The sequence below is a fragment of the Rousettus aegyptiacus genome, unplaced genomic scaffold, assembly GCF_014176215.1.
Source record: "Rousettus aegyptiacus isolate mRouAeg1 unplaced genomic scaffold, mRouAeg1.p scaffold_m13_p_5, whole genome shotgun sequence".
Lineage (NCBI taxonomy): Eukaryota > Metazoa > Chordata > Mammalia > Chiroptera > Pteropodidae > Rousettus > Rousettus aegyptiacus.
The window spans coordinates 43,579,011-43,603,730 of record NW_023416308.1 but is presented as its reverse complement, the minus strand read 5'-3'; the positions used below and the strand labels follow the sequence as shown (position 1 = coordinate 43,603,730).

General features: G+C 37.3%; 1 protein-coding gene across 1 annotated transcript in view; it reads left to right on the top strand.

Annotated features, from left to right (window-relative positions):
- Positions 1–13,224: 13,224 nt before the first annotated feature.
- LOC107505041 (NXPE family member 2-like) overlaps positions 13,225–24,720 on the top strand; it is a 33,605-nt gene continuing 22,109 nt past the window's right edge. Inside the window, 2 exon segments of the mRNA XM_036221554.1 lie at positions 13,225–13,257; positions 14,135–14,320. Coding sequence (XP_036077447.1) covers positions 13,225–13,257; positions 14,135–14,320 — 219 coding nt within the window.

Sequence of the window (24,720 nt, the reverse complement as noted above, 5' to 3'; positions counted from 1 at the left end):
AAGCATGTTTGACTGCGCGGGATTACTCAATTCTGCTTTAGGGAGTCCCTAATAAAAGATTAATATTTGCAGTGGGTCTGATTTGGCTACTCCTTAAGAGACTGATGCCAGCAAGTACCCAAGTTTACTGTCTACTCAGAAACACATAAACATATAGATTTTAATATGCTTTTGTCACACAGATGTTACAATTTAATATTAACCTGGTATCTTTTTATGAGGTAGGCATGATGGACGTGCTGACTCAAAGAATTGAGAGCACAGGTGAGAGTTTAAATGATTTGCCCAGGTCATACAGTGAGCTTTGAAACAGAGCTGAGAATAGGATTCCTGTCATTTTGATCTGACTCAGAGCACTTTCCGCTCTTAAGCTTGACTCCAATACATATGGTATAACCAAGTTCAGGTAGATCCTGTGGTTCATATATTCGTTGTCTATTATTCTCAAAAGAAAAGGCTCTTCTTCACCATATTTTCCTTCAAATTGCTCAAAAGATTAATGTGAGCAAGATATATGGTCCTCCTTAGTGTCCTCTCTGTAGCAATGTGTGGTTTTGTTATCATCTGATTGATTAGTTCCCTTTCCTTTACATTTATGGATCTAAATGAGAGATCTAAACATGAGAGCTCATTCAGGGGTAGAAACATGAAGTCAGGAGTTTACATGACAAAATATAAACTAGGAGATCATCAGTTCTTTGGGTGTAAGAGTAGTGCTGGCCAGGGTCTAAAAGATTCCAAGCAAAAGGGGCAGACCATCAGCATCAGGCAAAGTGAAGAAGTGAAGTCAAGAGAACACTCAGTGGGGACTGAGACACAAGTTAGGGGAATGGCGTTGTGGCCCCAAGAATCAAAGAAGATGCACCTCATTGCCAGAGAGGCTGCACTGGTTGGTAGTAAATCTCATGTCCATGTCTAAGTACAAAGAGAGGGTCCCTGTCTCTGGAAGGATGAGAGAAGAAGCAATAGACAAAACTCAAGATTACAACAATGAGAACTTGGCATAGAACTTGTATGTCACTAAGTAATGATGAAGGCACAGGATATTGCAGCTTAGACATGTTAATAGAAGAAAAAAGCCAATGATGTAGCAGGTATATGGTTAGAGAGCTCACCATGGCCCCAGATTTATAGAAGGTCATGGACACTGCCATTTTTAGATATACTACAGGAAGGTGCATGAAGTTAAGAGTGACTGCCATGCCCATCAGTCCTCTTTGGAAAAGGCGGTTTCAAACCCATCACTAGGGCTACCTCACATCCTAAAATCTCTTCCAGTTAGTTTCTTAGCAACACTTAATGATCTCTGTGAGGCATTGGAGCATGTTGGGGATATGAGAGGAACAATTTTTTCTCACTCCCCCCCCCCAACTTCTCAGACAAAATTCTAAAACGTGAGAAACTGTCAAAAGTACATAAAACCAATTACACATATTGCAAACACAAGTCATTAGATTTTTATTCACTGTCAATATGAAACATGTTTGCCATGAAGATAAAAAACAAAGCACAGGAAAACCATGAGCATCTCGTTCAAATGCACGTGACTTTGACACTTTAGCAATACTAAGAGCATGTGTTTAGGGATTTTCCTCATTAGCTAAATGAACATGTTTGTTCAGATAGTGACGTGCTTGGTTTCCTGAACAATCTTAATGGATCTGCACAAACTAAACAGGAGAATACGGGCTTCTGGCCATCTACTCCATTTTTGACCAAACACTGAATGACATGTTTACCTGGCTGAGATTTTGCCTCCAAGATAGAATGAGGAAGAACTTGTTTTAAAGATTTGCAAGTCGTCTTGCTCTTCCAGCATTGACTGGAATTCCTCCCCTACCAAGAAAATTTTAGCTATATGACTATAAGGCAAGTGTATGCCTAGTTTTCTTTTCCCTGTGGAAAACATGAATGAAATGGAGCAACTTAAATACAGATATTTTAGAATAATAATTATTCCATTTACTAATATAAATAGATAAATTGTTAAGGTGCATCATTTCTCTGCATTAGAACACTGCAGTCATAATTTCTATAGGCAAAATCTGTCAATGGGTCCTAAAACTAGTGAAAGAAAATTTGAGAGGAAAAAAGAATATCTTTTCACCAGTACATTTAATAATTTAAAAGTGAAACATAGTAACTTTACAGTGGAGAAAATCTACAGACACCAGTTTACCCAAATGATCAAGGTTAATATTACTGAAAAGAAGATACATCTCTTTTTTCACGAATGTTATATTGAAAAGGGCACACCCCAACTGTGGTATAATATAATTATGAGAAAATATTTGAATAGAACAAATTGAGGGACATTCTACAAAATAACTAATACTTCAAAAGTATTGTGATCATGAAAAGCAATGCAAGACTAAGCAACTTTTGGAGCTTAGAAGAGACTAAGGAGACTTGATAGCTAAATGCAATGTGGATCTTGGATTGGGTTTTGGAACAGAAAAGGAACATTAGTGGTAAAACTGGTGAAATTTTTAAAAAGTCTGTAGTTTAGTTAATAGCCACTAATAATACACCAATGTTAATTTCTTGATTTTGAACATTGTGCACCGGTTATACAAGATGTTATCATTAAGTGAAGCTGGTTAAAGGATATATGAGAACCATCTGTACTATTTTTGAAACTTTTCTATAATTATAAAATTATTTCAAAATAAAAAGTTTTGTAAACTTTCTCAAATGGAGGAAATAATAAATATCCTCATGAAATGATTTATTTTGCCTACATAATCTACCAAATAACTTATCAAACTTATCAAATAGTAAACTAGAGAAAGCATAGTGGCATCACTAGAGACTCCCAAGGGTAGTGAATAGAAACTTACATACACAAATGAATGAGCTAGTTCTGAACTTTAAATCCTCCCCCATTGCTATCATTGGGGGAACTATTATCATTTTCTTTGGGACAGTAATTCATTGTGTGGGATTTTTCCATACATTATAGCATATTTAGTATTCTCAGCCCATCGCCCAAAATGCACGTAGTAATCCAGCATCATAATAGCAACCACCATATTTCCCTCACATATTTCCAAATACCACCTTTGGTGGAGAATTTCTGGTTTAGATAGCTAGATCCCCAAAGGACAGCAGCTCTTTAGAAAAGGTTCTCAGCACTAAAGAACCTTTCTAAGAATTTCTGTTAACTCAATGCCAAAGGCATAAGTTAAGGCTTGGAATTTGGCCTGTTTGCCTAGGGAGGTATTACTGTTGGTAGTAACAGATAATCCCAGCAAATAAAATAATGAGATATTTGAAGAATACACTATATAAGAAAGGAAAAAGTAATGGACAACATACAGCAAAAATTAGAATTAAGTACAATAAATATCATTAGAGAGAAATAAAGTAGAGGTACAGATCGTCTGGTTGTAAAGCAGAAATAAGCAGTCATAAAGAACTAGTTGAAAATTCTTAGTCTCGATGTATAATAACTGAAATAAATAATAGTATGGTGCAAGAGTATAATATATGCAAAAATGAAATTAGTGAGCTGGAGGATCAGGTTGAGAAACTTTCCCTGAAATTAAGAAGGAGTATAACATTGAAAGAATATGGAAGACAAGTTAAAATATAGGCAGCGAGAAATAAAAATGACAATATCCATTTTAATAAGAATTCTAGAAGAGTAGGGTAAAAACCAAGGAAACAGAGAAATTCATTATTTTCAAGAATATGTGAAAATCAAAAATAAACAACATACTTGGTCACAAGAGAAATCTCAACAACTTTTAAATTCATCATTTAAATGTAAATCACAATAAAATTGCAATATATTCAACAGTGAATAACAATGAAAATCTTTATATCAATGACTTGGTGGAATGTCACCAAATTATACTGAGCGGGAATTATATAACTGTAAGTGCAGCTATTAAACAGTAATGAGAATTAAGATGAGTTGAATGTCCAAGTCAGGAAAAAGAAGAGCATAGTAAACCCGAAGAAAGTAAAAGGAGATCATAAATATAAGAGCAGATACTAATAGGAGAGAAAACAAAGAAACAATAGAAATGTTCAGCTGAATAAAAAGATAATTCTTAGAACAAAACTAAAAAGTGAGCAACCTGCTAGTAAATTTGATCAAGAGAATAAAAGAAAATACGCAAATAATTAATTTGGGGAATAAAAAAAAGGGTATACCGCAGCTGATACCAGGAAGATTTTTGAAATCATGGCAGTATACTAGAATTACTTTGTGTTAATACATTTTCAAAGTTTGAAAAAAGGAAATATTTGCAAAATATATAACAACAAAACCCATAATCTCAATCTAACCATGGGAAAATACCAGATGATAAAATCCCAATTGAGGAATATTCTATATAATATCTGATCAGTACTTCTCAAAACCATCTAAGTCATCAAAAACAAGGAAAGTTTGAGAAACTATTATAGCCAAAAGGAGCCTAAGAAGACATGACAACTAAACATAACATGGGATCTTGAAACAGAAAAATGGCATTAGATAAAAATAAAAAAAATCTGAATAAAGCAATAGTCATTAGTTAATGATAACGTATCAATATTGGTTCATTAATTATAACAATGTATCCTAATGTATGTTACCATTATAATATATATCACATATATGCATTGTTATATTATAAATGTGCCATATCTTGAAATAGTAATAATAAGAGTGCAGGGTATATGAGTACTTTCTGTGCTATCTTCTCAATTTTTCTATAACCTAAAACTGCTTTAAAAATAAGGTCTATTAAAATTTTTAAAAATGTAATTATTAAGGAAGGTGAATTCATCATACAAAAAAAAAAATTTCTCCGAACTTTACTGCCAATAAACAAGTTTTACCTAATTTAGACTCTATGTTATCTATATTATATAAACTATTTAAAAATAGAAAAAGACTAAAAGTTGTATGAATGATTTTGTGAGAAAATATAGGATGAAAAATTAATTTCACCATGAAACATATGTGAATAATTTTAAATAAGTTACTAGCTAATTGAATTCTGCCATGTATGGGGGAAGTAAACCATCATGTTAGGTTTGTCCCAGAAAGACAATGATGGATATCCACTGCATTTTACCATGCGAGGATTCACTCAGAACCCCATAGTTGGAATAAAAATTATTTTAAACTGAAGGCATTTGAGATTCAATAGACATAAGTAACAGCCTTCTTGAAATTTCACTTATCTGACTAAAACAGCAACTTCTGGGAAATGAGGCTACCATAATAAATCAGCCCTCTGGGGGTGTGTCATGGCCACGAAGATGGAAAGTCTATTGGCAGCTACATAAAACACATTATCGCAAATTTTATTATTTCCCATTTGTTCTAAAAAACAATTTATTTTTCCTAAAGAAACCCAGTTGTTCTTCCTATGAGAGCCTCCTCCCGTTCTTTTCCTTAATAAATTAGATGTGTAAAACTCTAACTTTAATCACTTAACAAGACAGATACTTCTTTTGTTGGCTCCCATATGCATATAAATCTTTCGCTCCTATTAATCTATATTTTGTCAGTTTAATTCACAGGGTCAGTTACTGAACATAAGAGAGTAGAGGAACAGTTTTTTCCTCCCTGACAATTACATTAACATTTAGATGAAAAAGAAAAAAATTGGTCATTTCAATTGATGCTGAAAAAAGTCAATAAAATACAACACTCTTTAATAATTTAAAAACAAAACAATGTAAAACTACCTTTTAGCAAACTAGGAATAGAAGGAAATGTGATTAGTATAATAAAGGATATTTATTAAAACCCTACATCAAATACATTACACTTACCCGTAATATTTTAGAAGAATTCACACCAAAGTTAGAAACGCATTAAAATAGTTTGTCATCATGACTTTTATTCGACATTTTCCTGGAGTTGTAGCAAAAGTAAGAAGACCTAAGGAAAAGAAAATGAAAGAAAAGACAGAAAATGATTGTCTCTGCTGATTATATAAAAGCCTATATAGATAATTCACGAATTATTAGAAATAAGAAGAATGTTGGTCAAGTTGTTTGATGCAAGATTGTGAACTATATAATTACCACCCTCACCCCCCCCCCCAAAAAATTCATGTTCACCTGGAGCCTCAGATTGTGATCTTATTTGGATATAGGGTCTTTGTACATGTAATTAGTTAAGGATCTCAAGATAAAATCATTCTCAATTTAGATTAGGCCCTAAATTCAATGACTGGTGTCCTTAAGAAAGAAAAGAAGATAGAGAGGCCATTTGAAGACAGAAGCAGAGACTGGATTACACTATCAAAAGCCACAAAGTGTCTGGGGCCACTAGAAGCTGAAAGAGGTAAGCCGACATTCTTCCCTCAAGTCTCTGAGGAAGTATGGTCTTGTTGGTACCTTGATTTCAGATTTACAGCCTCCAAATTTGTAAGAGAATAAATTTATGTTGTTTTAAGCCACACAGTTTGTGGTACTTTGTTATGACAGCTCTACAAAATTAATTGACATATAAAATCAATTGTATTTTTAAGTAATACTAATGACCAATTAAAAATATAAAAGTAAAAAAACTCACATGCAGTAATATCGAAAATTAACAAGGCATAAAAGAAGACATGAATAGAATAGTATGTCATGTTTATGAATACTAAAGTTGAATATCATAAAGATTGCAATTCTCCCCCGCAATTCTATCAGAACCCTATGAAGTAATTCTAAATATTAAGAAGCAGTTATAACTCAGACAATGTAGTATTTGCATAGCTATAAACAAATTGACCATTGAGGTAGAATATAAATCTCATAAATCAACCCACTAAGAAATCTTGATAAATAGCAGAGTTGTCATTATACCTTGATGGAAAAAGATATACAATTTAATAAACGATTATTCATACTGAAAAAAGAAAACACCATAAAATAAGATTCCTACATCACATAAGGCATGCCTGCAAATTCTAAGTTGATTCATTTCTAAATTATAAAAAGCCAAACTTTAAAAATTTAGGGGAAAATGTAAAAATATATTTATGACTCTGAAATCTAAAAAAAAATTCTCAAAGACAAAAAGGAAATAACTCACAAAAGATCACAAACTATAGAAAAAAATGTTGGTAAATTTAACTATATTAAAAATTTTAATTTCAGTGCAACAGAAGATATCCTAAAATTAAGTAAAGATGTGAGATGTTAACCTAAAAATAAAAAGTCAAAGAGAGGCAACGCAATGCATTTGAGATAAAAAAAAAAGAATTGCAGTCAAAGAGAAGTGAGAGCGTATATGCAGAAAGAAAGATGAAACTGGGGTCTTTTCTGTGGGTAGGAAAGATTTCAAAAAAATAAATAAATGAATTTTGTTAAAAAAAATAAACAATTGCAATCCATAGGCATGGATTCAGGCAGAAGCCCAAATTATGTCCTGATTATGGGGTGAAAACAAATGGTTTTTATGAGAAAGTGAAGGAAAATAATTAGATAAATAGAAGGAAGGAATTTCTATTGGTGATAATAGGCTAAGTTATTCTTTATTTATACATGGCTCTTTACTTATTCTAAAGAATGTCTTTAATTATCAGTCCTCATAGTCAGGATGTCAGCTTTCCTTTTAGTGTTACAGTTTTTGTAAAAGAATTTTGGTTTGGTCTAGTCTAAAGGTAGTTTTGCCCAGTTCAAACATTAAGATTCTTAGTGTAAGATGTGCACTGTAGTTCCTCTGGAGAGGCTGGCTCTGACTCTATTTTAAAATGGCTTCACTTATGCCAACTTTTCACATTTTCCCCTTTTGATTGGTTTCTTAGAAAGCATTGCTGATCAACCATTGGAAGATAATGCTGATCAGTTATTAAAAGCCTCCTTGGTCTTTTATTGCCAGGAAGGCTCATTCCTGGTATGTTATGTCCCAAATAGGAGGGAAAGTGATTTCCTTAGGAGTCTTAGGCCACATTTGAGCATTAAGATCAGCAGAACAGAGGAAGTCTACCACCATGTTCTTTTAAGGGCAGACATCTTTTGCAGTTCCTTGAGATTTTTTTTATATAAAGTCTCAAGTAATGTTAACTTATTAAATAGACTTAATTAGTTTAGTATCCCCTTATTTAGAGGGGGTGGGAAGAGAGCTAGGGAAAAATCCTTTTGAAAATCTCAAAGTTATTTTCTGGTTAAGGAAAAGACTCTTAAAAATTTGAATTTTGGAAAGTTTGCCAAATATATCAAAGGTTTTAAAACACTTGGCCAAATATGGTGAGTCACTGTGAGACAATACTTAGTTATCCATTTAACCAGAATGACAGTTAAAGAATTTGCAGGCAAATACAGAAAGTTAAAAAGTTATAAGCAAAACTTAGTTTTTAGTTTTCTTAAGTAATCAAAACCCTGATGATGAGGAGCATGAAAATTATTTTGGAAAAGTAAAATATTTGCTTTCATTTTATATCAGGAGCATACCAATAGTGTGAGAAAACTTTGACCCTTTTAAAAAAGAAAAAAAACAATTTTAATTTTTTATCTTTTTTTTAATTTTAGTTTTTAAATTAGAGTTGACATTCAATATTATTTTAGGCTAGTTTTAAGTGTACAGCATAGTGGTTAGATATTTATATAATTTACAAAGTGATCCCCTCAATTAGTCTAGAATCCATCTGTGTAAATTCCCTATGCTAGACTTCATATCTGTGTTACCTACCAATTTCTATTTCTTAATCTCTTCATCTTTTTCACCCAGCTCCTTGAATTTCCTCCCATCTGGCAATCTCAGTTTGTTCTCTGTACTGATTCTCTTTCCATTTTGTTGGTTCATTTATTTTGTTCTTTAGATGCTTCATATAAGTGAAATCATATGGTATTTGTCTTTGGCTGTCTGACTTATTTCACTTAGCATAATACCCTCTAGATCCCTCCATGCCAAGCAAAGGGTAAGATTTCATTTTTTAAAATATGCTGAGTATTATTCATTTTGTATATGTACCATTTATTCTTTATCCAATCATCTATTGATGGGCACTTAATTTGCTTCGATATCTTGACTATTGTAAATAGTACTACAGTGTACATAGGAGTACTTATAAATTTTTGAATTAGTGTTTTGGTTTCCTTAGGATAAATACCCAGAAGTGGAATTGCTGAGTCATAAGGTAGTTCTAGTTTTAATTTTTTCGAGGAAACTCCCAATCGTTTTCCACAGTGGCTGTACCAATTTACAATCCCACCAACCATGCACAAGGGTTCCCTTTTCTCTACATCTTCACCAACACTTGTTTTTTTACTTATTGATGATAGCAGTTCTGACAGGTATGAAGTGATATCTCATTGTGGTTTAATTTGCATTTCTCTGATGATAGTGACATTGAGCATCTTTTCATGTGTCTATTGGTCATCTGTATGTCCTCTTAGGAGAACGTCTCTTCAGGTCCTTTGCCCATTTTTTAATCAGATTTTTTTGTTGTTGTTGTTGAATTGTATGATTTCTTTTTAAATTTTGGATATGAACCCCTTTTCCGATGCATTATTATCAAATATCTTTTCCCATTCAGTGGGTTGTCTTTTTGTTTTGTTGATGGTTTCCTTTGCTGTGCAAAAAGTTTTTGGTTTGATGTAGTCTCATTTATTTTTTCTTTTGTTTCCCTTTTCCAAGGAGATATATCATAAAAAATATCACTAAGGGCAATGTCAGATTTTTTTTACCTATGTTTTCTTCTAGGAGTTTTATGATTTTGGGTCTTACAATTAAGCTTTTAATCCATTTTGAGTTTATTCTTGTATATGGTGTGAGAAACTGGTCCAGTTTCATTTTGCATATATTTGTTCAGTTTTCTCAACACCATTTATTGAAGAGACTGTTTTTACCCCACTGTATATGCTTGCTTTCTTTGTCATAGATTAAATGACTATATTGGTATAGGATTATTTCTGGATTTTCTATTCTGTTCCATTAATCTGTGTCTGTTTTTATGCTAGTGCCATGCTGTTTTGATTAACTATAATCATAGTATAGTTTGATATCAGGTGCCATGATACCTCCAACTTTGTTCTTCTTTCTCAAGATTACCATGGCTATTCAGGGTGTTTTATGGTTTCGTATAAATTTTAGGATTATTTATTCTAGTTCCGTGAAAAATGCCATTGGTATTTTGGTAGGGATTGCATTGAGTCTATAGATTGCTTTGGGTAGTATGGACATTTTAATGATGTTAATTCTTTCTATTCATGAGCACTGTATATGCTTCCATTATTTGTGTCTTCTTCAATTTCTTTCTTCAATGACTTATAATTTATTTTCCTTAAAAATGCATCTCTATAAATACCTTATACCTTCTTTTATCAAAAACATGTATTAATTTCTTTCTATATTAATTAGAATTCATAACTCCTAGAAACCTTAATTTTTATTTAAAAACTAGCAATTAAAGCAATTGTGAACTGTCTTATATTAGCATTCTGTGGATTCACAGACATGAATACTTTTTATAACTTACAGAAACATGTGCTTTTTCATAGAACAGTTGTTCAGTAAAGCATAAAACATGTTGATTAACAGACCCAAATTTATCTTCAGTTTTTCTATAATAAGAAGCCAAAAGCTGTTAAACTTAGACTTATTTGGCAATTGATATTTCAGTATTTTATCTTATCTGGAAATTATCTAGATATTTAATAAATTTTTATTATTTAATTCAACTCAAAAAAACTCTAAAGTTCAAGTTACCAAGAAGGTTTTAGAAAACTATATACTATGTGTTATGTATTATAACACATAATTATTGTTTTAAAAGTTCACCATTTAATTCTATTTACATATATTTAATTTATTCTAAACGATTATGCTTACATTATACACAAAAACTTCATAAGACATCTAAGTCAAATTATCATTTCAAGCAACTTTTACTGCTGACAAATTTTATAACAGAGATAACATAAACTTACTTTAGTAAACCTAGGCAAAATAAAAGTATTATATTAAATATTAATAAGTCTAAAGGCTTGCCTTTTAAAATTAAACCAACAACTTAAATTAGTTTTATTACCAAATATTTTTCTAGGACCTGAAAAATATGAGTTTGTTTTTATTATTTTTCTTAATTTACATAAGTCCTTTAAACCAAGTAAACAGAGTTCTTTAAAAACCAGTTTTAGTAGTATCCTCTGGTGGTAGATATTACATGCAAATACATACAAAGATGCAGAGACCCGAGAGTTTTGTTTATCAGCTTTAAATTCTGCCAAATTTCTGATCATAGAGTTGTTAAATTCTTTAAAATCTTTCCAGCTTCAGGTAGGACAAACGGTAAGAAATTTTGAAGTGTTATGGACACTCTTACTTTAAGTGCTTAAATTAATATTGCCTGTTCAGATGGCTAAACATTTTTTTATGATCAAATAGAGCTGTTGTTGAAGACATTTTTCTTTTAGAAACTTCTGCATACCACAGAAAGTGTTCTGTTGTCTGTAAGAGGTTTGGAATCCTTCCTTTTGAAGTGGGATCTTTAAGAATGAATTATATAAAACAAAGGTTTCTCAGAATGGCCATTAGAGTTTTAAATTATTTTGGCTAAGTTAGTTCATTTTATTATGAAGGTGCAAGAGGAAGGACCAAAATGTTTTTACATATAATCAGCTTAAAACTCCAAGGAAGGGAATTCTTGGGAAATTTTAGAGGATGCAGATCTCATGTTAAAGACAAATTCCCTTGAGAGCTGACATGGTAGGACAAAAAGACAAAGAAATGCCAGTCACAAGCCACAGGGTGTATTCCTGTGCTTTTGACCTACTGGATGCAGCTGCTCTAAACCCCCAGTCTATTTGACTGGCTGTCAAATGTACATGGATATGTGCACCTTTTGGATGGCAAAGCCAAAGAGGGTATTCTCATAGATAAAAATCCCAAAACTTTAAAGACTAAAGGAAAAATTTCATTTGATTTCTAGTAGTTATGCATCATTTGATGATGGGCATACATTCTGAGAAATGTGTTGTTAAATAATTTTGTCATCGTGTGAACATCATAGAGTGCACTTACATAAACCTAGATAGTATAGACAACTACACACCTAGGCCATATGGGTATAGCCTATTGCCCCTAGGCTATAAGCCTATACAGTATATTACTGTATTGAATATTATAGGCAATTTTAACACAATGATGAGTATTTGGGTATCTAAACATTTAAACATAGACAAGGTACAGTAAAATATAGTATAAGAGATGAAGCGTGTGAGTATGCATACACATACATTAAAAGAGTAGGGGGAAGTCTGTGGAGGAAGGCACAGGAGGGAGAGTACAATTCAGGGGGAGAAAGGGAGGGAGAGAGAGATGGAAGAGAAGAGGAGAGGAAGAGAGAGCAGAGGTTGAAAGAGACCCAGAGAGATTCTCGAGAGAGTTAGAGTGAGAATGAGAGGAACAGGAATGAGAAGAAAGAGAGAGAAAGAGAAAAAGAGGGAAGGGAAGTGAGTTTGTGTGCCTGAGTGTGTGTGAGCGGGCTGGGGACAGACCTCTGAACTCCCCTCCTTTCCTATCCACTCCTCTTACTCCCTTACCAACTCTGGGACCTAAGTGTAGGTGGGCACAGAACAGAGAGAGAGTATGCTGAGTCTCCTTTTGTATTCAAACCACCCAAAGCTAGCACTCAGCGAGGTGCTCCTAGATAGCCTCAGGATGGAGGCTGGTCACCAGAAGGATTAACACGTGATTAAATTGTGGAAATTTTCAGCCCCATCCCCAAACCCTATTTCATCTTTGGCAGAGCACAGGAAAAAGAGACGATGTTAAGGCTGGAACATTTTCAAATGGCCAACTTCTGCTTCCATTGTTTAATGTTAAACAGGGTGTAGTTCTAGGAGATATTCTGTGCAAAGATATGCTAATGTTAAGGGTGTAGTTATCCTGTGTAAAGATATGTTAATGGCCAGCCTCTGCTTCTGTAAACCTGCTTGCTTGCTAGAGGGTGTTTTGGAGCTTTTTAAGCTATTCCTTCTAGAGGCTTGGGGCTAATTCTCTTGTGAGGAGAGTCAGTCACCTGTGGCTAATAAAGGCTCATAATTAATCTCAATTGGCTCTGTGGGTCTTAAATTTAACCACACTGCAACATTTTGAGGCCCCAGAGAGATCCTCCCCTGAAAGAAAAGGGGAGCATCTCCTAAGACCTACAACCCCCAGCCACCTTGGGCGAGGACCTGCTCCGTCTAGGGGATGGTCGCTGAGAGACATTCCTCAGCCCCAGATGCCAGGCAGACTCGCCCAGAGGGCAGGTGGACAAAAGGTACAATTCTGTAACAATGGGGCACGAGTCATCTGGAGCAGCTTCACCGGTGAGTCAGACTGCACTACAGGTATCCAGGTTTCTGGGTATCTGTCAGGGAACTAGTGGAAGACTGGCTGCAGCAATACTTGTCTAGTTCAGTCAAGGTCTGAGACGTCAGACTTGACTTCTGGTGTTACAGGTATTCAGGTTTCTGAGTATCTGTCTGTCTGTGAGCCCTAGAGTACGTCTAAGTTTCAGCTTAGACCTGGCTGCCAGTAAGCACTAGAGTTCGTCTAAGTCTTGGCTTAGACCTGTTTGTGAGCTCTAGGGTACGTCTAAGTTTCAGCTTAGACCTGTTCCTGTCTGTGGGCCCTAAGAACTAGTGGAAGGCTGGACACGGCACAACTTCCCTTGTACGGTCAGGTCTGAGACGTCAGATCTGACCCAGTACCTGCCTGATACGCTAGCGTTTTGTGTTACTTGTAGTCTATTTTGTCTCTCTGTATTATGTCTGTCTGTCCGGACTGGTCAAAATGCACTGTTACCTTCTTATTGCCCTGGCTTTCTTTCATAAGCGTACTCCATATATCGGTGTGTGGTATTTTAATTCTTTCCTTAGGTCCGGCCTCCGTGGCCCCGTCTGATTGGACGCTAGGTCAGAAGCTGATCCTAGCCCTGGTTTATTTGGCTTTTGTGGGGGTCTTGCCTGTTTTTATTTTTAACATGAGTCAAGCTTCTTCCTCGAATCGTCCTACGCCCTTCAGTGCCTCCTTAATCATTTTAAGGATTTCAGGAGATGAGCCCATGCCTACGGAGCCAGTGTCACTCCCTTTGACCTTCAGCGGTTCTGCCAGTTAGATTGGCCCACATTTGGAATGGGGTGGCCATCAGAGGGGTCACTCGAACTGCAAACAGCCTTTCAGGTGCGGTTCTTTACCCACCAGCCGACCTGGGACGACTGTTGGCAACTCCTCCAGGTCCTGTTTGCCTCAGACGAATGGGAGCGGATCCAGAGGGAGCCTGCAGAAAAGCAGTATTGGAGCCCAGCGGGCAGCCTTTCACCGACCCGGCCCGCATCCAACAGGTTCTCCCGAACACCTATCTGCCTTGAGACCCCAACACTGACCAAGGTAAGGAGGCTCTCCAACGGTATCACCAGCTTCTGCTCCAGGGCCTCAGGTCTGCCACCCGACGACCCACTAACTTATTATGAGTTGCTGGCAGCATTCTTGGAACGACTCTTAGAGTTATACCGGTTATATATCCCTGTTGACCCGGAGGACCCTAATAATAAGAGGGCTGTGAATTTAGCCTTTGTCAGTCAGTCGGCCCCAGATATTAGAAATAAATTGCAGAAGATAGAAGGATTTGAAAGAAAGAACCTATCTGGGCTGGTCAAGATCAACCCAGCTACCCTATTGCCTGATGATGACCCTCGCTAAACCCTGCATGACTGCCTTGAGGTCCTAGGGAACGTCACCTGCACCAGACCGAACCTGACAGACAGCCTTTGGCCGAATCCAGACGCTACTCTACTTACGGATAGGAGTAGCTTCGTCTCAGAAGGAGTCAGGTATGCGGGGGCTGCAGTGGTTACTGCTGAGACTGTCATCTGGGCTCAAGCCCTAAACCATGGCAAGCCAGCTCAGTGGGCTGAACTAGTAACAGTGACTCAAGCTTTTTGGTGGGGTGAAAACAAGACTGTGACAGACAGCAAAGGAGGCTGCCAGAAAATCAGTGGGGCCACTTGACATTCTGCCGGCCTTACCGCCCAGGGTGCTAATGGACACCCCTACCTACACTTCAGGAGAAATTGAACTATGCAACAAGCTGGGAGGCAAAGAAGAATCTGCTGGGTGGGTTAGGCTCCCGGATGGCTGCATGGTAGTACCTGAGGCCTTGAACCGAGACCTTATAACCCAGGTTCACCAGAGAACTCACTCGGGAGGAACCAAGTTGACTGAACTGTTAAAAAGAGACTATTATATACCGGGGCTGCAGCGAATGGCCGAACAGATATCAGCCCAGTACCACATCTGCGTGGACAGGCACCGGGGGAACATTGAGAGTTGGATTTCACTGAGGACAGCCCAGGAACCTTCGGATTCGGGTGCTTGCTTGTGTTCATTGACACTTTTTCAGGATGGACTGAAGCCTTCCCCACCAAGCACGAGACCACTCAGGTAGTAGCAAAAAATTAGTCTCAGAAATAGTGCCTCAATTTGGCCTGCCCATAACACTGGGGTCCGACAATGACCCAGCGTTCATTGCCCAGACCAGTCAATCTTTAGCCAGAGTTCTAGAAATCAATTAGAAAGTTACATTACATTTACAGGCCTCAAAGCTCAGGACAGGTAGGAAAGATAAATAGGACCTTAAAGAAAACTTTGACTAAGTTCAAATTAGGAGCTGGCGAGAACTAGGTGAGCCTCCTTTCCTTTCCTTCCCTCTGTTGAGGGCACAGTGCACCCCCTACTGTAGGGGGATCATGCTTCGTAAAATCACGTTTAGAGGACCTCCTCCACTTCTCCCCAAACTAGGGAGGATGGGCTCGCAGAGGTCTGTAACTTCTCCCTTCTTGGGTCCTTGTAGGCTCTCCACCTAGTGCAGCAAAGGGCTCACCAATTGGTCTCCGTGGCCAGAGTCCCAGCTCGATCTCTTACCCAGCTGCAACCTGCCTCACTTGAGCTTCACTGAGGGGGACTCTTCCTGGTTTTAAATGTCTTTTCTGAATGTAAATATTTAAATAGTTTTTGTTTGTTTCCTTTACTGCATCAACCATGGTTTCAGAATCTGCTTTTTGTACAGCTTAGTTTCAAAATCTGTAAAATTGGTTAAATATCTTGTGTATTGATTCATACATGTAAGATTGATGTGTTCATAAAATATAGATAATTGAATAGCTTTAGGTAAAAAACCTGCTGTTTTTATGTTAATCATTTAGGCATCATTAGAAATAGCTTAGCTTTGGTCAGACCAGAGTTCTGCGACAGAGAAGAGCAATGGTGGAGGACAAGATCTTGGTGTGAGAGCGTGTTTAACTGGTGCCTGTGGTTGACTACTCTGCTTTCCTCTATTACAGGACATTATTGTAACTACGTATGTAAAAAGGGTGCAGGTAGTAAAACTCATGGTTTTCAGAACTCACTGCCCACCATTCCAGGTTGACAAATCAATGATTTGAATTCCCCTAGGAAACCAGTGGGGAATGTTAAGGGTGGAAAATTTTCAAATGGCCAACTTCTGCTTCCATTGTTTAATGTTAAACAGGGTGTAGTTCTAGGAGATATTTTGTGCAAAGATATGCTAATGTTAAGGGTGTAGTTATCCTTTGTAAAGATATGTTAATGGCCAGCCTCTGCTCCTGTAAACCTGCTTGCTTGCTAGAGGGTGTTTTGGAGCTTTTTAAGCTAGTCCTTCTAGAGGCTTGGGGCTAATTCTCTTGTGAGGAGAGTCAGTCACCTGTGGCTAATAAAGGCTCATAATTAATCTCAATTGGCTCTGTGGGTCTCAAATTTAACCACACCACAACAACGGGAGTGATAGAAAAAGGAGAGAAGTCAGCAAAAATGTAAATGAATTGTTAAAGGGCAAGTATGGGCAGGTGTGCTGATTGGAAATAGCTGGAGTACCAGAAAAGGGTAGGCCACAGTCAACCAGAAACTCTTCTTCATGTCTTTTTGCTGGTGCTCTCAAGAAGAGTGGCAAAGCAGGATATTGAGAGTATCCCTACTTAGTGCAGGCATGAAGGAAGTGAGTGGCAGCTGCTTTTAATGGACATAAAGCCCTGCAGACTTCCTCAGGCTCTCAAACAAAAGCCTTAAAAAGCAAAAGCCTTAAGAAGGGGCTATGAATACTGTAGCTCCTAGAGCCCAGGAAAAACTCTTTTTGCTAAGGCAGGAAGATTAGAAATACAACCTGTGTGCTTTGGGAGATGTACAGGTAGCTTTCTCATCCCCAGGATACAAGCAAAATCCCATTGCTGCAAAGAGAGGAGATAGAATATTCCCAGGAGAGAGACAGGGGGAGCCATTTTGGATACTGAGCAGAAGTCTGCTACCACTGTGGGTTGGCTAGGACACTCCCACCCAGACCAACCATGGATACAAAGTAGAGTGTGGCTCCCAAGAGAAAGAGGAGCAGAAGCTCTGAGAAGGGCTGTCTCAAAGACCCAGGCACCAAGGACCTGCCTAAGACAGAGGCTGGACCAGGAAAACAGAACCTCTCCTGCTCCCATCCTAGCGCTAGTACCCAGTAGCAAGAGTACAGCAGTGATTTGCAACTGGTGGAGGGAGAGCAAGGTGACATTGGCCTCAGAGATGGCTGACAGTGGATGGGTAAGCAGAAACACAGTAAAAATCTTCCTGCATCTCAGCCCCCACCCTAAACATAGGGTAACAAAGAATTTGAAGCTTGAAGGCTGTGGTGGCCTGAAGGCAATAATAGCAAAAAAAGAAAAAAAAAAAAAAGAAAGAAAAAAAAAGTATTTTGGGTAGCAGCAATGTTTAATTTTTTTGTAACCCAGGATGAAGTGGAACTTGGAACTGGATTGGACCTCAAAAAGATGTTATTCAATTGATAAAACTTAATCACTTTCCCTAACATGTACACCGATATTTCAAATTGTACTTTTGTTTACTGCTTAGAGTGTTTTGCATTCTGCGGCAATGTATCCTGGTAAGATTCAAGATAGGAAAGGGATAATCAGTGAGATAAGGGCCATGGTAACAGAGGACTCTGAGACCTTACTTGAGTTAACAGGTGAATTCATTTTATAAAAGAATATTTATAGAAATTGAGTGGAAAATAATTCCCTTTAAGCATTCAGTTCTATTCCTTTCAACCCTTGGAAAAGCTTCAAGTCTCTAGAGCTATATGTACCCAAGCTTGAAGCTGTGATTTATTTGTAGGGTTAAGAGTACAGTCGTGCACCACATAATGGTGTTTAGGTCAGTGATGGCCCACATTTACAATGGTATGGTGGTCCCATTGCCACAGAATGCAAAACACTCTAGGCAGTAAACAAAAGCACAACTTGAAATATTGGTGTATATGTTAGGAAAAGTGATTAAGCTTTATCAGTTAAATAACGTCTTTTTGAGGTCCAATCCAGTTTCAAGTTCCACTTTCACCCTGGGTTACAAAAAACTGAGTATTGCTGCTACTCGAAAAACTTTTTTTTGCTATTATTTGCTTATATTGGATTATAAGCAAAAAGTTTGTGATGTTGAATTTACTTCTAGCTCCATGTGGTTGAAATAGATGAAGAGGCTCAGCCTGTAGTCCACCTGCCCTGTGCCTGCCTGCAGCTGAGGTGAAGAGTTGGTGAGGGAGTGAGGGGGCCGGGCTGGGGAGGATGGGAGCTGGAAGCACACTCCCCTCCCTGTTCCTGCCCACCCCTGCACACGCATCCACATGTACAGCATGCACACTTCTCTGTACAAACTCCCTTCCCTTCCCTAAGTTTCTCTTTACCGTTTCTTCCAGTCCTGTTCTTTACTCTCATGAGAATCTGTTTGGGTGTCTTTCAATCTCCACTGTCCATTTCTCTCCCCTTTGTTTCTCTCTCTCCTTCCCTCTCTTCCTCCTCCTGAGCTGCTCTCCCCCTACAGCCCTCCTCCTATTCCTTGAATGCTCATACTTTATCTTTTATACCATATTTTCACTGTACATTCTCTATGTTTAGTTATGTTTAGATACACAAATACCATTGTGTTACAACTGCCTAATGTATTAAGGATAGTAACATGCCGTACAGGTTTATAGCCTAGGAGTAATACGCTATACTATAAGCCTATGTGTGTAGTAAGCTATAACATCTAGGTTTGTGTAAGTGCACTCTGTGGTGTTCACACAATGACACAATTGCCTAAGGATGCATTTCTCAGAACGTATCCCTGTTGTTAAGTGATACATGACTGTGCAGTTTCGAGAGTGAGACTCCACCACTTGCAGGCTGTGGGACCGTGGGCAAGTCTATTAAGCTTTTAATGTCTCATTTTTCTCTACTGTAAAATGAGGATTGTGATGGAATTTATCTTAAAGGGCTGTTGTGAGGATTAAATGAGATGGTCCATGTAAAATGCTTAATACAATGTGTGCTGGTTGAAATATATTAGCTATTATTACTATAGTTCTCATCAGGAGGTAATAAAGTCCTGAATTCATTATTGAAGTTAGAGTGAAAAGAGGAGATGGAGTTGAAGGATATTGTTAAGACTGAATTGACTCACTGACTGATTAAATATGAAGGACGAGAGTGTGGGCAGTGTTAAGGGTGGCTCTACGTTTTGAGACTATGAGATTGGTAGAGTGGTAGTGCTGATGGTACCTAAAAGGTGGCCCATTCAGCTTTGGCCACCTCCATTTGAGACTGCAAACCCAGTGGTGCCAATCCACTACTGTTTCAACTGAAGTCAGTAATCCAGATGATTATATGAAATTCCTGAATTTTTAGTATTCTTAAAAAAGTGGAGCAAACAAAACATGACTGTGAGGTGCAAATCTGCAACCTCTTAGAGATTCTGCTCCTGTAGAGATCATCGATATATGATGCCTTTAATTTAGGATTTTCTCTGGCTCAAGGATCTTGTCTCCCTAAAATAGTTTTGTTTTTTTTCAAATAAACTCTGGAGGACTTTTAACTTCAGCCTAGAATGTAATTAGCTGGCAGGAGTGTCATCATTCCTATAGTAACATGAAAGATTCAGATAATGTACAAAATTATAATTTTTGTTTAACTTACTAGCAACTGGGGTCACAGACCAACCATCTAACTTAAAGTCTATGGAAAGACAGATGCTTCCAAGAACAGAAGGTACACAAAAACTGATTCATTTTGGAGGGAGAAACGGGTAAAAAGAATTTAGTTAATTCTAAAAAATAAATTGCTCTCAGCTGAGTGTGTGTTAGTGTGAGTATGTCTCTAGGAGTAAAGACATAAAGAGAGTTTGCACCTAACTGCTTACTCTTCTCCTTGGACCTCAACCAAGCACTCCTGCGAAAGAAGTCAAGGCAGAAGACTGGATAAAGCCTCCCTCAGCAGTGCTGCCTGGAGGAGAAACAAGCTCCTTGATGAAAAGGCACACCTTCTCCTCTGTGTCCTTTTAATTTAAGAACAAAAGCGTATGCCACTGGGGGAAGGGTAGTCAATCTTTCCCAGAGCACATCTGAAGACTGACCATGAATGGGGAGATGGAGAAGAGATAAAACTGTGTACCCCTCCGGGGAGGGAGTTGTTCTGGACCCAGACCAGTAGAGATTTCTTAATGCTGTAGGGAGGGATAGAGGACCACTGAGAAAGACACCCCAACCCTGACCGAACCAGGATACAGGGCCTGCTTAGGTCTGAGGCTGAGCCAAAACAACAGAAAATCCCATGTCTTCTCCCCACTGGGATAGGCAGCATCAAGTGAAAAGCAACAGCAGTCAACCACCGGAGAAGGGGCAATGGCATGGAGAGAGACCCTTTATGAGATACAGGGAAAGATGAAGCTAAGGGTGAAATAAGAATAATAAGACATACCCTTTGTTGAAAGAAATGCCCATCCTAAGCACCAAATCACTCCAGGGAAATTTGGAGCTGATGGTGAACTTCAGATCACCATAGCAACAAAATACCCAAACCTAGTTTAACTTCTGACTACATTAAGTGACCTCCCACTAATGGCCTAGGAGAAGAGATGTACAATTTCTATGCATAAATACTATATTTAAAGTCCATTCTGTTCTAAAATTTATTTCTGATAATAAATGAAATAATTATGGGACACACACATTAAAAAAATCAAGGAAAAATTTCTTGGTAAAGGAGCAAGGCAATCAATAAAATCAGACTCAGGTGACCCAGATGTTGGAATTATCAGACAGGGACAGTTACAGAGATGAAGTATGCCTTTGGTGACTGTGATAGTTAATTTCATATGCCAACTTGTCTGGGTTAAAGGATGTCCAGTTAGCTGGTAAAACATTTCTAAGTTCATCTGTGAGGGTGTTTCCAGAAGAGATGACCAATTCAAGGTAGACTGAGTAAAGAAGTTGGTCCTTTCTCCTCGCCAGTGTGGGTGGGCATCATTCAATTCACTGAGGGCCAGGAGAGAATAAAAAGGTAGAAGGGAGTGGAGTTTAATTTCTCTGCTTGAGCCAGGACTCCTATTTTTTCCTACCCCTAGACATCAGTGCTCTGGTCCTCAGACCTCTGTGTGTGTGTGTGTGTGTGTGTGTGTGTGTGTGTGTGTATACATTCTTCCCAACCCAAAAATAAAATGAATAACCCAATTAGTAAATGGGAAAAAGTTTAACCATTTCAGCAAAGAAGATATATAAGTGGCAAATGAATATATAAAAAGATGCTCAACATCGTCACATTAGGGAAATTAAAATTAAAATTATAAAGAGAAAGCATTACACATCTATTAGCATGTCTTAAAAAAACTGACAGTACTGAGTGCTAGCAAGATGTGGAGAAACTGAAACTCTCATACATTGCTGGAGTATGCAAAAATGGTTCAGACACTGTGAAAATCAGTTTGGCAATTTCTTACAATCTTAAAATAGGCTTACCCATCACGACTGCCACCCAAGAAACATGAAAACTTATATCCGCACAAAAAACCTATTCGTGAATGTTTATAGAGGTTTTATTCACATTTTCTAAAAACTAGAAATAATCCAAAGGTGCTTCAACTGGGTAAACAAACTGAGATATGTCCATATCCATACAATGGAATACTTGAGTAAAACGGCACAAACTACTGATAGACACACAACATGTATGAATCGCTAATGAATTATGCTAAGAAAAAGAACTTAGACTAAAAAGGCTTATATGACTTTTTAGAAAAAGGAAACTAGGGACAGAAAATAGATTAGGGGATTACTAGGAGTTGTAGATTGGGGCAAGGATTGACCACAAAGGGACATGAGATAATGTTTTGGGTATGATACAACTATTCTGTATCTTCATTGTGGTGATGATAACATTACTGTCCAAACCTCATATAATTATATACGAAAAATGGTGAATTTCACTCTATGTAAACTATACTACAATAAATTGACTTTAAAAAAACCTAGACAGTATTTTCTACATTTGCTCCAGTTAGATTGTTTTGCACACCATAAAAAAAAAAGTGAGTTCATAAAAAAAGAGCTCCTTGAAGGAACATGATAAATCATTTTAAGTGCTGATTTCCCCCCAACAATCTTATCAATTAGAATTTTGAGATAATATGTCCATAACAATTTGATGATCTGTTAATAAAAATGTATGTCCTGACCTTGTTCAAAGTTTAAAGATTTTGTGAACATAATGCATGAGTTTTTATTCCATTGATAGTCATACTTTTCTGAGGCTTACATCAGTGCTCAATATATCAGTTCCAAAAATGAAGAGTTTTGAAGAGTCTGAAGATCTCAAAACATGCAAAGAGACATGTGGCTTTTAAAATATTGCAACAACTTCTCTGAAGCCCACATAGTTAATATCTTGTGTTAGTAGGACATGGAGAACCAGAACCAATTGCTATGAGTCAGTGTAGGTGGAAGATGGTTTGGCATGTTGGAAAGAATTTATAATCTGGGGTCAGAAAGACAGAGTGTGTAGGTGGCATATGTCAAGATAAGTCAAGGTCAGAATCCAGGGACTCAGAGGAGGCCTATGGCTATCCAAGTAAGAAACTCCTTGGAACTATTCCCTTCTACATATTCTAACTAAAGCTACTATTTATTGAACACAGACAATCCACTAGGACCTTACACAAGCTAAAACACTTATCTTCATGACAAACCTGTGTGTAGTTATTATTCTAATTTTATAGAAGAGACTGAGCTAATGTCTGGGTCACAAATGGAATTTACACCTTTCTGATTCCAATGTTCCTACTTGTTTCACATTATCCTGCATCTTATGAGAAACCAATCAGCATTCAGGCTTATTTGGCCCTAATGCACATTTTCCAGATTTCTGAAGACTTTTTTCCCCATCCTTGGAGAAATATGCCACTCTTTCAACTGGCCCTGTCATCTTTTTTCATGATTTGCAGTGCATTCTAGACCTCAGAGAGTATTGGACCTCTCTCTCTAAGGCCCTGTCTGACAGTTTCCTACCTTTTCTCCACTATAGAAGGTTCATTCCTCTTTACAAGGTCATCTTTTTGATACACAGCAGCATTTCCAGTTTTACAACATTCCTTGCTTGCCTGGAGCCATTGTCAGTGTCTTTACAGTGAAAGTGCCACAGATGCATAATTATCCTTCATTTGGGGATGGGGAAAAATTTTTCCCTTAAGAATAATTCAGGTAGGTTATCATTTATCAAGATTTAAAATGCGTATACCCAGATATGTGATCTGTTTTGAAATGTTATTTATGGACTATCAAACAAAAAAGTTTTGTATTTTTTTTCAGAGGTGGTAACATAGTATAACTGAAATTCATAGGACCGATATTTAAGAGACCTATTCTACCCTAAATTCATTGTTCAATCAGCTATATAGCCTTTGGTAAATCTTATAACCACTTTGAACTTCAGTTTCTTGATCTGAAAAATGAGGCGTAGTTTTACCAAAAAATTTCTAAAGAGATTAGAGACCCAAATCTCACTCTAGATTGCTAATGTATGCTAATGAAAACTTTTTCATTGCTAATGAAAATTTATATTAGCTAGAATATCAGCTCGTCTTGTAATGTTTTTTTTAGTGTATTTGTGTTTTCCTTGTATTTACAGCCTTTGTTTAAACTAAATTCTTATTCAGTCATGATGGACAGAATTACCAAAGGAAAAATGAACACAAAATCTCATTCACAATATACACAACCTAAATATAAAACATACACAGAACATACTCCATGTACACACCCACACCTCTTCCTCTTTCTCTCTCTCTCCCCCTTGCCACACACACATCCTGTAGTGTAAACCCTGACAGTTTTGTCCTTATTTGTCATGTAAGTGTCTGACTTTAGCTTTGATTGCCGTTCACTTCAAAGATCATATCTTGAATAGTAAACACATTGTCAGCCATGAGACAAGATAAGGAGCCAGGCCACCTCTCCTCACTCAGGCTTGTTTTAGAGATTTTGGTTCCTTTTGATAACTGACCATTTGGGTCACTTGTTTTCTCTTCTCCCCACTTTAAATTCCCACTCGAATGTTTTAAAGTCACCAATAAAGAGAGCCTGCAAAATCTTAGCCATCAAATCTAATAAAAGCGGAAGTCTAGGCCTACTCTGTCTCTTTCTCTACCTGTGACCTTGCTGTGTGGCCCCAGGTGTGTTGTGTAATTTCCAGTTTTTGCTGTAATAAACCTTTATTTTTTCAAAGTTTCCTGACGGTTATTGCTGTTGAGCATTTTGTAATTATAATAAGAACCACAAGGGCTGGTCTCAAAACAATATTGGTTTTTGAAAGGATGAGACCATCACAAAACACCCTTATACATACATTCCTCAGAAACACAAACACAGGATTGAACATTAAAGCAGTGGTTCCCAAAGTTTTTGGCACCAGGGACTAGTGCTCCTCTTAGAA